This window comes from Acromyrmex echinatior, chromosome 1 (genome assembly GCF_024713525.1).
Source record: "Acromyrmex echinatior isolate Ae372 chromosome 1, ASM2471352v2, whole genome shotgun sequence".
Taxonomy (NCBI): Eukaryota; Metazoa; Arthropoda; class Insecta; order Hymenoptera; family Formicidae; genus Acromyrmex; species Acromyrmex echinatior.
Genome location: NC_141852.1, coordinates 2,361,759 through 2,380,686, shown reverse-complemented (window position 1 = coordinate 2,380,686; position 18,928 = coordinate 2,361,759). Strand labels below are relative to the sequence as shown.

At 33.0% G+C, this 18,928-nt stretch overlaps 1 protein-coding gene across 8 annotated transcripts in view; it reads left to right on the top strand.

Moving 5' to 3' along the window:
- LOC105149251 (extracellular serine/threonine protein CG31145) overlaps nt 1-18,928 on the top strand; it is a 318,959-nt gene that overhangs the window by 267,736 nt on the left and 32,295 nt on the right. For 7 of the 8 annotated variants that reach the window (XM_087405143.1, XM_087405170.1, XM_087405150.1 and 4 more), the window contains 3 exons: nt 12,449-12,753; nt 12,938-13,060; nt 14,769-15,042. In XM_087405143.1, coding sequence (XP_087261269.1) covers nt 12,449-12,753; nt 12,938-13,060; nt 14,769-15,042 — 702 coding nt within the window. Of the gene's footprint in view, nt 1-12,448; nt 12,754-12,937; nt 13,061-14,768; nt 15,043-16,892; nt 18,229-18,928 lie in introns of those variants that run through there. The other variant, XM_087405157.1, reaches the window with a different exon arrangement.

Below are 18,928 nucleotides of genomic sequence, written 5' to 3'. Positions count from 1 at the left end.
ATACAACGTTTGGCACGATCTAAAAGCATTTCAAATGAGTGTTTTATGTCGTTCAAAGGCACGTCCTTCAGAATAGTGGTACAAGCCCTTTGGATGTCTTCTACGTCCACATACCGCTTTCCTTTCATGGACAAATGCATTTTGCCGAATAGGTAGAAGTCACAAGGTGCCATATCAGGCGAATACGGGGAATGGTTGATTGTTAAAATGTGATTTTTAGTCAAAAAATCAGTGACAAGTGTCGAACGGTGAGATGGCGCATTATCGTGTAACAAGCGCCAACTTCCTCCTTCGCGATATTCTGGCCGAATACGACGAATGCGGTGCACCAAACGCTTCAAAACGCTTACATAGAATACAGCATTAACTGTTTGGCCTGCTGGAACGAATTCTTTGTGCACAATACCCTTGGAATCATAAAAACTTCGATGGAATTTTCGTTAATTGTCGATTTTGGGCGACCTGTATGTGCGTCGTCATTTATGTCCTCACGACCGTTCTTGAATCGCGTATACCACTCATAAACACTGGCACGGGCTACACAATTATCACCATAAACTTGTTTCATCAAATTATGAGTTTCGGTAAATGTTTTACCAAGTTTAAAACAAAACTTAATATTGGCTCTTTGTTCGAAGTTCATTCTCGTACCGATGTATACAACATACTGACACTTGAGACGCCATAACTTCGTTTCCACTGAACCAAATGTCATGAAATTTTTACTGGAAGTCAGCTAGGGATGTACCTTTCAAACGCGCAATCGAACACACGGATGGCGCCACCCGACCTATCCCTATTGAAAAAGTTGGGAAAATTTTGGGACGCACCTTGTATGAGACGATAACAATAGTTATCATTGCATCCCTGGAAAAATGTTGCTGAAATTATGCCATATTTTGGAACACTTTTCAACAAAATTTCAGCATTTCAAAAACATTTCAGTTTAATTTCAGCAATTTTTAGTTGAAAAATTCATTTTCAACAACATTTTAGAAAAATTTCAACAAGAATTTTAAAGAAATTTCAGAAAATTTCAGAAAAATTTCGATTGGATTTCAGTGATTTTTTAATATATTAGCTGAAAAATTTACTCTCAGTGAAGTTTCAGCAAATTTTCAACAATTTCGCTGAAATGTTCCAAAACGTGGAATAATTTCAGCGAAACTTTTTCACCAGGGATGTATTCGATATCAAATAGATACGCGTTTGATACTACAAAAACTAGTTTCAATCATGTTTATTACATGAAATGTGGATATATAGTATAATATAATAGATATATATATAATATAATATATAATATAATAGAAGCGTAACTTTATTGCGTACATACACGATAACCGACATGTAACTGCAATATGTCAGGTACATAATATCGGTTCGTAATAGATATATAATTTAAATATATTACATGCTTATCGATATCTTAACCTGTACAAAATCTTGTGTCCGTTCAAGATTACTTCGATTTATCCTATGCACAAAGCCGACTTTGACCAAATTGCTAAATGCGGTCAAAATCTGTTATGCTTGAGACAGCCTGAGCGAACTTGAATGTACATTAGGATTCTGTATAGGACATTCATTATTCTTGAATCCTAAAACAATCAAAACAAATAAATATTGCAGGTTTGTAATGATAAACAATATAATATAATAAAATATATAATATTATATATTTTATATATATTTTTTATGTTAATAAATGTAATGAAATAACTACTAAAAATAATGAATCAAATCAATTAATATTGCACATGTATAAACTAAATTACATAAAAATTAAACAAAATTTTTTAAACTTAAAGAAATCATATGTGCACATCAGTTTGTAATTATTACAATCTTTATATCGTCATCAAAATTATGCATTTTTATCTTTGCTGTCTTTTATTATTCTGGAGTTTGATGCAAGCTTGTTGTTTTTCACTCTGAAACGAGAAATTAAGAAAATTGCATTACATTTAAAAAAATAGGGTTGGCAAACTATGTATAAAAGTAACTCTTGGTATACTATTGTATAAACTCTAAGGAGTATGAATAAAAAATTAAACCGATCATATTTGATTATTATAAAAAATAGTACACACATAGGAAGTATACATATAGTTCTCTTTTGCATCTTAGCGAGGCTTGAATCAGTCATTTCCCAATAATATTATCAATTTCGGTCTCTGAAGCTTCTGGTCGCTGACTGTGCACCACAACTATAAAAATAATCTGCACTGTACAGTATTACACATATTAACTGTATTACAATTCAAATATAACGTATGTTTAACAAATTATTATATATGTATATCAAATTTAAAAAATCTAATAATTTCTATGAATAAATAAGATTTATATATTTTAATACGATAAAATATACATATATACAAAAATTATAAAAAGAGATTTTAATAATAACATACATATTGTATATATAATTATGTCAGATTCGTGATAATTGTTGCATTCAATATATATAGTCAATTCTGTCACGATAATCAATTAGAAATTTTTTTCACACGATAATCCTCCATCTATATCAGCTGATAATGAATGCAACAATTTATTTATTATTATATATTGTCTAGCTTAAATTATCAAAATATTACTACTGGATTAAAATCTAGGAGCCTGCAGCAGACTATCATTTGATGAGCCTAATTGATGACTGAATTGAATTGTCAGTGACTTCTTGAATAAGACATTACTGTCTTCGTAATACTGATGAATCCTGAGTTTCAATGGCAACTAAATATCTGCAATGACTTTTCGAATAGGATGAATATTTTCTATTACCTAACATAATATACTGTGTGAAAAAAGAATACATATAATTAATATAACCTCAAATTAAAAAAAAATTTTTAAACTTATTATACACAGTGCGACAAATATGTTCCCGGCCTGAAAATCATAATTGAAACAACAATATGCATATTTTTTGGTTTTATTATTCAAAATATTCTCCTCTGGCTTCAATACACTTGTTACAGCGATTCAATAGTGATTCAAAGCATGTTCTAGCTCAGTTGCGGAATTGCCTCTAGTGCCTGTGTAGAAGCTGATTGGATGGTCGGAATATCATCAAAAAAGCGTCCTTTCAATTTCAATTTCAATTTTGGGAATAATGAGAAGTCGCAGGGGGTCAAATCAGGTGAATACGGATGGTTTAACACAGAGACACGATTTCGAGCCAAACATTGACGGACAATCAATGAAGTGTGACTCGGTGCATTATGTGTGTGGAACAAACTTCGCACAAACCTTCGTTTTACCCAAATCTAATATGGTTCGAATCGTTTCTCTACTGATATTTAAAGCCTCCTCCATCATTTTTAGTGATGCATTGCGATCGTTTGCAACAAAATCACGTACTTTTTCGATCATTTCGGGTGTTCGAACCAAAATTGGCCGTCCTGAGTTTTTGTTATCTTCAAGGGTCTCTCTGCCTTTCAAAAAACGCTTATGCCACTCAAAAACAGCTGTACGACCTAGACATTGACAGCCGTAAACTTGTTGCATCGATCGGAATGTTTCTGATGCATTTTTACCAAGTTTTGCGTTAAATTTAATCACTGCTCTTTGTTCCATATTAAAATTTCTAGCTCGACCAAAATCTTGTTTAACATGAACTGTCATATCTTCGTTATATGTCAACCAAAATGAATGAAACTTTGACAGATGATAGTAAAATGTTCAACCTTTAAAATGCATGTTTGAACGCACAGATGTCGCCACTGGTTGCTGAGATGTGGTTCGTGTCCGGGAACATATTTGTCGCACTGTGTATATATAATGTATACATAATTATTACATATATACAGCTTTACCTTATAATTATACATAATTATATATTTATATATACTGGTGTGAAAACTGGAAATAATCAATACAGTTTTATTATTAAAATAGTATTGATTAGCTTGACATTTCAAAATGAGAAAGTTATATAAAATAGTACAGTTACAAAAAAGTATTCGAAGATTTAGAAACCACACTCCGAAAGAGCTTGAGAATCTCTTTGCCTATTCAATTTACATACGCTAATTCTTATAGAATTCCTAGGCATTTTTTTCTTACGAGAAATAAGTTATAAGTTATAATTCCATCTCATGGCAGCACCGTATATGAAAATGACAGATCTTGCTCAGTTTCTGCTGCCAATCTGCCGTATTATTGTATATCAGCAGGTTCTGCTCAAAATCTGTCTCTGCAAACTATCAGGGAAGGAGTGCAGGGAATAATGTGCACGCAATCATTCTGTTATTTACCTTTATGTTATATTAGTTTTATGTTATAATTTCTCAGTTTTCTCTCCATTGTTAATATTAATTACTATGAGTTTAGTCAATTTGTCAGTGTAGTGAATAGTTCAATCATATATATCATGTTCCATACAAAATAATTATTATAGAGATTGCAACAAAAGGCTTAAGCACATACAAAAATGTAAAGCTATAAGACAATAAGAAAATTATAATATTGGATTCGCTACTAGCCTTACGATCTCTACTGTTGGCCAATTCGTTTACTGCTTACGTCTTACTGCTTTACACAAATAATGATGTAATGAAAAAAAGCCAATGTGAGCCACTACTAGTTGTTTATGTAACAATATATATATATATATTATATATATTAAAATTAAAATACAGACGTTAGTCTGGTATTGCGTCATCCTCAGTGTATAAAATATAGTTGGTAGAATCAAAAATTATACATATGTAAGCGCCAAATCATCAAATCATCGTTAACCTATTGTCACTACTTAAAATCTTCAATGTCATCTGTTATATTTAGCTGAATAAATAAACTGCATGTTTTAGAAATTATCACTAAAATAGAACGATCCAAAATGAATTAATATAGTCAAATTATAGTTATAAAATATCAAAATCACTAAAAACTTACGTTGGAATCAGATTAACGATGGTCTGTTACATTGCAAAATTATAGAGAGATATTTTTATTGTATGAGAGTTCAGATCAAAATGACAAAATAAGCTGACGATAACGAAATTATTCTCTTATTGTAACTTCTTTCCAAGTTATTTTATCAAAAGACAGAAGGATAAACTAGCAGCTTGTGATCGCACTAACGTGGTATATAAGATCAATTGTTAGAATTGTAACGCATCCTACGTAGGCCAAACGAAACAGTTACTAAAAACGAAGAGTTATTAAAAATGAGAATAAGTGAACATCACATATATAGAAATATCACATCGCAGTCTGTTATGACAGAACATAGAATTGTATAACCATGAATTTAATTAGAGCAAGGTTTTAATTTTGGAGGAAAGAAGTTACAAGAAGAGATTAATTTATGAATCAATTTTTATCATAAACGGAAAAATGGGTTGAATTTACAAAATAATACGGAATTATTGAATCCCCTATGTTATGATTTGGTTGCGGAAGATTGATATTTCTATGTTTTAAAGTCTTGATTTTAACTTCGATGGACGCATTCTTATTTTTGTATATATTTATTTTTATATTTATTTTGTTATCGTCAGCTCACTTTGTCATTTCAATCTGAACTCTCACAATAAAGATATTTATTTATAATTTCGCAATATAACTATCGTTAATCTGATTTTAACGTAAGTTTTTAGTGATTTTGATTTTATAATTATAATTTAACTACATTAATTCATTTTGGACTGTTCTATTTTAGTGATAATTTCTAAAACATGCAGTTTGTTTATTCAGCTAAATATAACAGACGACATTGAAGATTTTAAGTAGTAGAATAGTTTAATGATGATTTGATGTTTTGGCGCTTACATATATATAATTTTTGATTCTACCAACCATATTTTATACACTGAGGATGATCCAATACCAGGGTTGAAACGTCTGTATTTTTATTTTTATTTTAATATATATATTGTACACGAACAACTAATGGTGGCTCACATTGGCTTTTCCTCATTACATCATTATATTGGGTCGGGGAAAAAGTTTCTTCGTATTTTTTAATTCAAAATTGTATATACAATATCTTCGTCAAAAATAAATGAAATTTCAATTTAAAAAGAGAGTTTTAAAGCTTGAAATCTCTACTTTCGAAAGATTACTATATTTTTTCAGTTTCTGTGAGTTTGATAATTTTTACATCAAAAAAACTGCGAGCTGAAAAAGATGAAAATTTTTCTTTTCACTTTGAAGGTCTTTCACGTGTCCAAAAAAAATTTACAAAAATTTTCGACTACTTATCGTAAAAGCTCGAAGCTTTTCCTACAAAATCATTTTTTAAAAATGTTCCTATGATTTTTTGTTACTAAGTTATTCGCGAATTAAGTAAAGGAGCATTCTAACTTTGATTGCTCGTAACTCCGATAAATATCCTCCCACCGCAATTTAAAAAACAGATTCTTAAAGCTAAAACTTTGCTCTAATGAATAATATAATTGTAACGAAAATTTTGCAACAAATGAAAAACTTTTACAAAAAATTTTTTTAAATACAAAGAAACTTTTTCCCCGACCTAAAATATAGATTGAGTTTATCTTGAAGAGCCTTATTATATTAAATTAAGTTACTGCCTTACGTTTATGTGCCATGGACTTTAATAGTTAGGTTGATAATATATACATGTAAAAGAATAGTAAAGGATGGAGCATAAAGTAAAAAATGCAAGTGCTTAGCTCTTATAATAGAAATCAAAGGCTTTCACATTGAATTATTTAAGCATCAAAGCTCCAGTTTCAACCATTATAGGTCTTTGATTCCTATTTCTTATTGGTTGTGTTCTCACATGTATGATGTAATTCTTATGGCTTAGTTCTTATATTTTTTGTTCAGCTTGACATCTTGTATATCCCATCTTTGGGGGAAGGGAGAGGGGGGGCATATACGACATTTTTAGCGAGCTGGATTTATATATCAAAACATACAAAATGCGCAGATTGGATCCAATGCACTAAATGCAATAATTGTAATCTATTATTTCTATTTATCATTCTTATTCCTTAATAGAACTTTGTAAATACATTTTATAAGTTGTTGTATCATTTTATGTTGTTTTATTTATAAGTATTATATTATTTGTAAATTTTTCATGAGCCGTACATCCCACCCCTCTTCTCCTTTATGAATAGCCGTATATCTCACTACAACAAAAATGGTTTTAAAATGTGTTTTTATTTTAATAAGAAAAACGAGTATTTCGGATTTCTAATATTTTGTTCATAATAGTAGACAGTACAAAGTTTTTACTGATATAATTCATTTACTTTAAACATAGTAAATAATACTTAAATTAAATTCAAATGAGAAAGACGGTTCAAAAATTTAAGAAATAAAATAATATAATAAAAGGCTATGACCCATTCTAGATCTTAAGTGAGAAAAAATTTTTAATAAACAATTAGACCATATACAATAGACGTTTCAACTCCTATCGAGTCATTCTCACTGTTAGATTTTAAAATGTTACCTCGGTAATCTCGCTCGACGCTCGCAATTAATTAATTATGTAGAACGCATGAAAATACGTACTCACATGTTTGAATATGTTACGTCCTACAGATATGTTACGCTACGATTCTTTCCTTCGACTCCACGTCGCGACTATGGTTGGCATCTGCAAGACTCGAGTGGAGCTTTCTGATAACGGTCTGACAGAACTGAAAAGAGGGACCAGACAGGCTCCGCGAAAACTCGTAAATCAACCCGGAAGGAATACAACCTTAATGCAGGCCCGAAAAGAGACAAGATTGTAAAAAACATTATAAATCGAAGCACCGAAGTCACGCAATAATAAAAATCTGGGCTTTGTCGTCCGAAACTGATCAACAATTTCATCTTGGGAAAACAGGCGCCACGTCGCGCTTAAAAAATTATGGGAAATGCATGAGATAACTTCCCACGGTAGCGTTATCTAAGATCAGACTCGCGACTGACAATGGTTGCTCTGGACGCAAAACTAGCTGTGCACGGTAACCATCTGTTTACCTAATCATATTTTCCACGAGAATAACAGTATTCGTCATCCATCTGGAGTAATCTTGGCTCTTTAAAGAAAAACGTAAATCACTTCTTTTTTTCTCGAAATTCTTCTAACGATGTATTTTAGATTAACAACGATAGGACGCTATAAAAATCGTAAATCTCACGTGACAATGCAACTAACTTTTGCATCCTAGCCAAAGGGCACAACGCCCTTTTTTGGGGGGTATAAATAGAGGTTCCGCGGAAGCGCAGAGTGTCAGTACGGAATTCTAAATCACCCGGTTCACGTCAGTGAAGTTCGCGATCCAAACTATTGTTGCGGTCAATACGAAAGTCAAGTTAACTCGGTTCATGTCAGTTCACGAATTAAACTATTGTCGCGGGCAGTGCGGAAATTATTTGAACTCGAGATAATCACGCCAATTCGCGAGTGCATTTCATACGAGTGCAAAATTGTGGGCAACTGGAATTATCAGGCATTACGCACCGGAATTATACGCCATTGCGACTGCCCTTCTGACGCTCTCCGTGGACGATGAACCTCCTAAGTTACCTACCGGAATCTACCCGATATCTTGTAGACAGTCAGCTAACAGTAAGTCGCCATTCCTTCCGGTTCATCCCCTCTTCCCACATGGAAACACATCTATATACATTTATGCGCATTTCCGACGAAATATACACATATATTATTCTAACCCTTCGTTTGTAATGCGCACTAGTACCCATTAAAACGCGGACGAACTCCTTATGTCCAGAGAAGTAGGCGGAATCGTCCCCTTGGCCAACCCACAATCGCGCCGCTATAACCGACCGACAATCAATTTGGCGAGGTCTATTTACTAACGTTAGAACTGACACAACCCTTAGATCTCACCTCTCCTCCTGTCATCGATCTTGCTATTCGGGAAATCCTAAATTATTCCCCTCTTCCTCTTGAGGAACGATTTCCTCCCCCTCCTCCTCTCGAGGGACGATTCTCTCTCTCTCCTTCTCTCGAAGAAGGATTTCCTCTTCTTCCTCCTTTGGAACAACTCCCAACCCCTCCTTTTCAAGCGAATCCCGAGCCGATCGACTAGGATCGGTTGTTCAGGCTATATTAGTCCCTCTCCAACGAAGGGGATAGAATAGTTACAGTTTAGGAAACTCCACTCTTTATATCCCGTCGTTTACAAGCACCTCATCTCGATGTGCAATACTTTCCTCCCATACTCATTAACCCTTTCCTCTCCTCACACACACACACACACACACACACACACACACACACACACACACACACACACACACACACAAAACGCACGCACGCACGCACGCACGCACGCACGCACATCTCCATGTATTAAATATATTCTATATGTAAAAAAAAAGGAGAAGTTTATTATGTGTAAAAATTTTTTTTATATTCCTTTTTTTTTATTATTAATAAATGTAAGTTAATATATTTCCCTGTCTTTTATTGAAATCACTTCTCGCATTCACTTCCCTTTAATACCTGAGATCGCACGAGGTCCAGTCCCGGATCAAAAGAATTAAGTTCTTTAACCCAAAAAGTAGGACGTTCGCTGTCCATCGGAACAGGTGACACAGCGTCCCTTCGAACGTTGACCCATATTCCGGGACCGAAAAGATATGACTCATAGGTGTTCGCCTCTGCACGTATACCTATGAGATTGAGTCTAACCGTCTTTCCATACCTTCTCTATTCTCTCTCATTGTCTCCTTGACCAAATTTCCAAGGGTTTAAACGTAACAAATATAAAAAGATATCATAATAATTCCTCGGATTCTAGTAAGTAGTCTCATCCAAAAATTTATTTTAATTGCCTTACTCCATATATCCTCTAATTGAAACTTTATATCAATGAATACTTTATAAAAACGAATTGATATGAAACGAATTACATATGATTACAATATAATACCAAGATATATTATATCTTCTCATAATTATGAATCAAAAAATATACATCTATGAACTAAATTTGTCAATTTTTTAAATATAAATCTGATTACAAAGCAATGGTATAAATTAGTCTAAATTTATGTTCACATTATAATAAATATTTAAGAGTCAATAATATTGAAATTTTACATAAATATAATTACATAAATAAAGAACAATACCTAAGGATTAATAATGTTCGATCTTCACAATTTAAAATAAATAAATAGGAGAGTTCAAATGTGAAAAATAATTATTATTTAGAAGATCTTGCAACTAAAGAACTCTGACAATAATGTAATGTTAAACATAAAACGTTTGTTAAAATGATCCTGCCAATTAACTTGCTTAGAGGGGATAAATGATATGATAAAGGAGGGAAAAAAGGAAGGGGATAACTAAGATATGAGTAAGAATTGTATAAATGGTAGATATACCAGGCGTATGCATAAGTTTTTTCCGGTTTTTTGATAAAAAAAACACGTAATTTTCAAGGAAAATTAATTTTTTTTTATTCAAAATATTGGCCATCGGCTTCTACACATTTCGCCCATCTTTCAGGTAATTTATGAATACCATGCCAGAAAAACTGCTTGTCTTTTGCGCAAACCATTCGTCGAGTAATTTTCCAACTTCCTCGAAATTGCTGAAGTGCTGCTCTGCGAGCGCGTGCCCCATTGATGCGAAGAGGTGATAGTCAGATGGCGCCAGGTCTGGGGAGTACGGCGGGTGCGGAAGGATGTCCCATCCAAGCGATTTCAAGGTGTCTTTCACTGGTTTTGCTATGTGAGACGCATTGTCGTGTAACAAAATGACTTTGCCATGTCTTCTGGCCCATTCCGGTCGTCTTTCGATTAATGCGTGGTTTAAATTAATCATTTGTTGGCGATAGCGTTGTGTATTAACGGTTTTTCGCCGGGCTTCAAGAGTTCATAATACACAATACCGCTCTGGTCCCACCAGACACAGAGCATGGTCTTCTTGCCGAAGCGATTTGACCTTGGCGTTGATGGACCGGCTTCGCCAGGTGAAAGCCACAATTTTTTCCGCTTCGGGTTTTCAAAATAAATCCATTTTTCGTCACCCGTCACAATTCGATGCAAAAATGATTTCCTTTCGTAGCGTTGAAGCAGCATTTCACAAGTGACTTTGCAATTTTCCATTTGACGTTCATTCAAATTATGTGGGACCCATTTACCGAGTTTATTGATCTTTCCTATTGCTCGTAAACGTCTGCTGATTGTTTCTTGTGATACATGTAATGCTTCTGCTAATTGCCGTTGAGTTTGAGTTGGGTCTTCATCCAATAACTCCTGCAATTGCTCGTCTTCGCATTTTTGTGGTCTACCAGAGCGCTCACTGTCTTTCACATTGAAATCACCATTTTTAAATTGTCGAAACCATGTTCTAATCGATGGAGCGTGTTCACCATATGTTTCTACCAGCAAACGATGACTTTCAACAGCCTTTTTCTTTTGATTAAATAAAAAAAGAAATGCGTGCCGCAAATGTTCTTTTTCAGGTATAAAACTCGACATGATCACTGAACGATAAAACAAAGACGCTAGTTTTTGGCGGACTCAACTTGTGTGTGTTTGTAGTTAAATGTCAGACGAACAAAATGGCGTATGTGTCAAATTAATATGCTGCGTACTTTTCGCTGGCGCCATCTCTTAGTTAAACCGGAAAAAACTTATGCATACACCGGTATAACAAATATTGTTAATATTGAAAAAGAATTGCGATTTTTAGTGAGATAGTACTTCGAATCATTTATCTTAAATAATATCTAAATTGTGAAAAATAATCCATTTTTCTCTTCCCTGAAATAAATTAACAAACAATATTGAATCTATAGGACCATATATGTGAAAACGCAACCAATAGGAAATATATGATCTTAAGTGTTTGTATAATTTTGTGTGAATTTATATATTACATAGTATTTGCGCGCCGAAATAATTTTTCAGTCTTGAAACGTAAACTCCACTGAACTATCACAATAATTATATCACAAGTTAAATTGACTAGCAATTTAATAATTCGATTCTCTTACTCATCTTAGAATGACCTTAATAATGTTGAATGATATATTAAAATCTATAAATAATTAATTTTTATTGCAAAAAATATTACCTCGGCCTGGAATCGAACCCGAATCTCTAGCATTCCTAAGCCTTTATGAACGTCCTAAGCCTTTAGACTACTAAGACCTTAATAATATTCTTCGCAATAATTGGCATATGCAGAAATAACATTTATTTAGGACAAAATATAAACAATTTTATTCGTCCTAATTTTTTACGTCCTAAATAAGCAATTTTAACAACGTAAATAAACAATTTTAAATCTATAGGACTATATATGTGAGAACACAACAATAAATTTACAAATTTTGCCTTCAATTTGATTATTCAATCTTTTATTCTCTACAAATACAAGGATGTATGCGTAACACAATTTTATGAGGACTGAAATTTTTAATTTTATAGTTTAGGCGAATTTAATAATCTAAAATTTTTTTATGAATCTTTTGTTTTTGGCTCGCAGGCTTTTAGGATTTCGCAGAGCGATGCCGGTAAATGGTCGAACTCTTAATGTTACAACGGAAATTTACCAGATTGCCGACAGTGAACTGCTTAAAACGTTCTTCGTGAGTCCGGCCGGCAACCTGTGTTTCCATGGCAAATGTAGTTATTATTGTGATACGGCACATGCTGTTTGTGGCAGTCCCGATATTTTGGAGGGTAGCTTCGCCGCCTTTTTACCAGATAAAGCTTTTGCGGCCAGAAAGGCTTGGCGACATCCTTGGCGTAGAAGTTATCATAAACGGAAAAAGGCTCAATGGGAACATGGTAAGACACAATTATTTTCTTAAAAAGAAAGTCTTAGAAATCTAAAAACTGAATTCTAAAAAAAATAGGTTTTTTATTTCTATATTACTATAATAAAATTGTTATAATTAAAGTAAACATTCCTTTTTTGCATTCTTCTTCTTTATAAAAATTATTGTGTTTCACGGGTTTTCTCCGTGTCTAGATCCATTCTTGGAATGCCAATGTTTCGTGAACCTTGCAGTTCATTTCATCAGGGTGAGGAGCTGCTTGATACTGAACTGTTCTTCTGGGCCGTTCCCTTTATATTACACTGTTTGTTGGAGTGGTAAGAGGGGAGGGGGTAGAGGAAATCGGTCGAATTATTGGAATTCCAAGAATGGAAACGGAGAAAACCCGCGAAACGCATAATCTTTATAGAAAGCACCCGAAGTCTCAAAAATATGGAAGTCTCAAAAATATTCTTCTTTATTTTTCATTATTTATGTTTAATGTTGTATTGGCATAATCTTATTAGGAAGATTCGTATACCAAAGTGAAATGACTGTTAAATAATAACTTCGAAATTATTTGTTAGGCCATTTATTCATCAATCAAATTAATTAATTAGTCAAGTGATATGGCTATTTACACATTATCAGACTTGGAATTTGGATATACACGGAAATTTTCTCTCGCGTAAGCGCATCGAAAATCTTGACACAAACAAAATAGAAATTTTCTGTGCACTTAAACGCACACCGAAATCTTATCGCAAACTGCAGAAATATTCTCACATAAAAATCTTGCGTGCCTTGCGCATGAAATATTAGACGCGTTCACGTTGATAAAGTGACTAGCTCGTCGCTAATCTGCTCGTCGAGCAAATGAACATGCGGATTGATTGTTACTTATAAATCCAATCAATCACATTCAACACTCGACGAAGCTACCAGCTTTGTTCGGCCCATTTACTCGCGAGCCACGTACGCGATAACTTGAAGATTTATCGTCTATATTCGGTTCGATTCTGATTATTAATGCGAGAATACACAGATTCTATACCTCTTATTCTCGGTCAGCGAGAACACAAGTTAAACACAAGAAATAATGTTAGAACTTATTGATTAGGATCTAGCAGCAAACTGAGCATTGATCATGAAACGAATAATGCCTACTCAAATATCTACTTTTTTGGAGTGACACTAGTAATCTGCGTTACATATGCAACATATAAATAAACTCTAACAGCACAAGACATCCTCAGAACAATTCTGAATACGTCCTGAATATCCTGAGACAGTTAGAATATTATACTAAGATTAAAATTTTAAAATGTCCTTAATCCTAATAAATAAGCGCCTAAAAATATCCTAAACACTTGTGGACTATCAAATAAGCATCTTTTATCATTTCTTACATACATCTACAGGATATCCAAATTTGGAATCCTAAAATGTCCTATTGTAACTGGGATCTATTTTTTAATTTTACTAATATTCTAGATTTGCTATTAGATGTTATTTCTCTCATTTAAAATTTAGTCATAATCTCTACATATCCAAGTTTATGTAAGCTCAGACATATCATAATTATTTGTATTGAATTTTCGTATGTACTTAGTGCGAGATATGATTGTATTATACTTTTTATGTACTAACAAAGTTACTGAATATATTTTGTAAAATATTTCAATCTTGCAAATTGAACATACTTTATCTGAGATATTCTACAATAGTCCTCAGGATGTCTTTAGGACATCTCTTGGAGGTTCATATGCTACATGTGAAATAATAGAATTAATTGTTCCAAAGATTACGGACATCTTTAAGACTTCAGATTTGGATCCTAATGATGTATGTAGGACATAATGAGACGCTCATTTGATAGTCCACAGCACGTCCTCAGAATGTCTCTGGACTATAATAGAATGTCCTAAAAATATCCCAGTTAGTTGGCGGGATATCTTTGTGCTATTAGGAAAGGAAAATTATGACAAGTGTCAAATATGTTTTAAATATATTCCTATTTTATACATTTTTCTTTTAAAATTACAGATTCCGATTACTGCACTCTGGTAAAAGAAATTTCACCGTATAATGAAGGTCGACGATTGCTTGATCTTATGGACATGGCAGTCTTCGATTTTTTAACAGGCAACATGGATCGTCATCATTATGAGACATTTAGAATTTTTGGAAATGATAGTTTTACATTACATTTGGACCATGGAAGAGGTTTTGGAAAACCTTTTCATGATGAAATGTCTATTTTAGCACCTCTTTTACAATGCTGTGTCATCAGACAAACTACTTTAAGTACTTTACTCCGGTAAGTAAAATCTTTTATTATGTTTAAAATAACTCTGGCAAAAATTTATGTAGTTTGACTCTATATCCAATCAGTTATTACCATTAGTATTACTGATTTCTCTTTGTAATATCAAAATACTGTGTAACAACAGCAATATTAGTTAAACAATAAAAAATCCAAAAAAACCAGGGTGAATGAGAGTCAGCGTGGTAATTAATACGCAATATGTAATCTTAAATCTTTATTCCAAAAAAAACCATAGTTTCGATTCACTTTATAGGCATCCTCAATAACAAAATTCGAAATATAACTCCTTTTATGTTCAAGGAAAAATTAACATCAGATTTACAGATTTGATGTTGTAAAATCCCAAAACATAAAAGAAATTCATCTCAACTTGGATAAAAAAAATCATGTTTAAACGATTAAAACATGACACTCTCTAGTGGTAATAAATTTTAATCATTTAAGCATTTTTTTATCCAATGTTGAGACGAATTCCTTTTATGTTTTGGGATTTTACAACGTCAAATCTGTAATTCTGATGATGATTTTTTATTGGACATAAAAGGAATTATATTTTGAATTTTATTATTGCTCTCATTTTCACTCTAATTTTTTTTAAATTTTTTATTGTTGAATTTGAGAGAGTCTGTAAGAAAATTATATTATTAATATTAGTTAAAGCAATTTATTGGTCAATTCTTTACAAGAGATTTTTGCAATATTGAAAAAGTAACTATCCATTTTTTGATAAGTTAAGTTATGTAGTGCTCATGTTTAATATAATAGTGTAATTACGTCTCGCTCTTACAAGGAGAGGCTACGCTTTGCTCTCTTCACCAATTTTGATTAAATTTGCGGCGATGTTAGAGGAGCCTACCAAGTAAACACTTGTAAAGCCATTCCCATGGACCTTAGAAACCAAGTAATGAACATTTAAAAAAGTATACCAAAAATCTGGAAACAGTTTAATATCTCGGAAATTATGCATTTTTGGAAAAAATGTTTTAGACAAAAGTGGTAGGGTTTAATGCGATGTATTTACTGATTTTATTGGTTTGGTATAAGGTTGACGATGCCATCCAAAGTCAAATCAATAAAATCAGTAAATATATCTTATTAAACCTTACTATTTTTGTTTAACAATAAGACATTTTTCTCAAAAATGCATACTTTGATATATTTTTAACTTTCACTTGGTGGGCTTTTCTAATATCGCTGCAAGTTTAATCGAAATCAGTGAAGAGCAGAGTGTAGCCTCTTTTTATTAGTATACTTATTTTATAATACACTTATTTTTATGATACTTGTAAAGTTATATAGTTAAAAATGTGTGAAAATCATAAACGTGTACAAAAACATGAGCGAACTCCCATAGCAAAATATTTTAGTTTTATTTTTTATTTATTTATTTATTTGCATAACAAATAAATAATTACGGTTTGAGAGTAGAAAACAGATATTAATAATAGAGTTGAATTGCTATAGGTACACAAAATGGTGAGGCATTAGCAAAACTGCTGCTACAACGCTTATCAGAGTATAACAGACTACAACAATACTAGATTTGATAATGATATGATTCTATATAATTTTATAACGCAAAAATACTGCAAAATTAACATAAAAAATAACGTAAAATAATAAATCAAATATAAGCAAATCACAAGGACTACGAGGCAGTTAAAATTAATAATATTTAATATTTAAAATTAAATTAGTAAAATAATAAGATTCAGATAAAAATAAGCGCATAACACATAAATGTTTTTTTTTTGGCACATAAATAATACAAAATATAATGAAGAATATAATCGCATAACACAATACAATTTATTTTTATTTTTTTTTATTTTTTTTTTAAGGAGCTAAGAGGCTTGAACTGGTATACATGATACGACTATAGAAATGACGATCAGCAAATTAAAGAAATCGAGACATGACTAAGCGAAAAGAGGATAGTGAGGAGGAAAATCGAATGGAGACAGGCAATAAATTAAAAAATTTGACAGCGACATAGAAGAGAATGAAGCGAAATTTAGCTTCGGTGGCAAGGAAAAGCTAGAGAATTTTATTAACGGGTGACGGGAGTATCCAAGGAATGCATTTCGGAGTTAAAGAGCAAAAGATTGCGGAAATAAGGAGGAATATTAGTAGGATACGAAAAACAAGACAATACAGGTTGAAAATGAATCGTTAACGAACATCTAACCAACCAGAACTATTAAAAGAAGAAAATAGGGAGTCATATTTCTGGATATTGTGAAACGTAAGCAAGAATTTTGGATACGTTAAATATAGGTTAACAACTTTTGAATTAGTGAAGGAATAAACCACGTCATCATAGTCACACAAAGACATCATAAGAAGTTGAGAGACTAGGAGTTTTTGAAAAGAATGTAGGATATGAAGAACGGGATATAGAAGACGAAAAGACGAAGGAAAGCGATTTGGCACACACAAAGATGTATGTATAGAGGGTTCAGGAGAAATCCAAATGGACTCCAAGAATTTTAATGGAGGCTGAACAAAGAAATTGTGGTCGAGTTTAGAGAGATATCAAAAAAAAAGATGAGATAACAAGGGAGCAGAACTAGCAATTAAGAGGCTGGATTTAGATGGATTTAGATGAAAAGAATTAGCAAAGGCCCATTCAGCGATAGATTTTATATTATGATTAAAAGTATCCGCAGCCGTTTGAAAGTCGAAGGTAGAAAAACAACATCAGCAACGAATAATCATCAATAATAGAAATTTGATAATAGAAATAGAGGGTAGATCGACGATGAAGATTGTGAATAATAGAAAAGCAAAGATCGAACCCTAAGGGACTCCGAAGGCGGGATGATGAGAAAGAAGGCTTTGGGGTATATACAGCAAAACTCTTTGAGAACGCTTTACAAGGAAAAAATGAAGGAAGGAGATAGGCGAGAAGCCATAATGATAAAGTTTGAATAATAGAAGCTCATGGTCAACGGTGATGAAGGCTTTAGAAAAATCTAGAGCAACTACGAAAGTTAGAAGACTAGAGTCGAACTCATGGAGCACAGAGTCAGACAAGTGCAGCAGCTCAGTGGTTGTACTATACATATACCGGATTGGCAATTCAATATGCAATTTGTAGAGTTAAAAAATAGTTCAGCTGTAGCATATCCGCTCCAAGAGTTTCGAGAAGAAGGGAATGAGTAATATGGGACAAAAGGAGGAAAGAGAGGAGGGATTATGAGTCTTAGGAATAAGGAGGACTACAGCTTTCAGCACGTAAGGAACGTGTTGAAAACTAGAGCGTAATTGAGTACATGAAGAAATGAATCGATTGTGGAAGATAGAGGAAGAGCATACATCCAGAGAGATCGTGCGGAAGTGAGATTGATGTGCTTAAAGATGTCAAAGAGTTCGGCAGCGGTAATAGGAACAAATGAGAACGTATCGGAATTTTTTTAGAGGTAATAAATAAATAAAGTGATGTTGGAAGGAAGAGAAGAGAAGAGAGTCAATAAAATAATTATTAAATAAAGAAAGATCAAGGAGATGAGAAGGAATAATATTGGGAAAAGAGAGCCTGACGCCAAAAAGGAAAAAGTTATGCCAAAATTGCGGAAGAAAGGAATGATATCAAGAATGATCTCTTTTCGCAACGAATAGCGGAAGCGGTGCAATTTTGAAGCTCGCGATAACGTTACCAGTTAGCCTCGAGTCGGGTCCATCTGAATCTGATCAAGTTTGTGCACCACCGATTTCATCCACGGAACAGATCGAGAGTAGCATCTCATAAACAAAGCACCAATGGGTCGAAAATAGATATTATCGACTAAACAAAATAGGCAACTTTGGCATTGATGCATGACTCTGGAACCAGTTGATCGCTACAAAGAGAAATCAACTGCATGCAAATTTCACA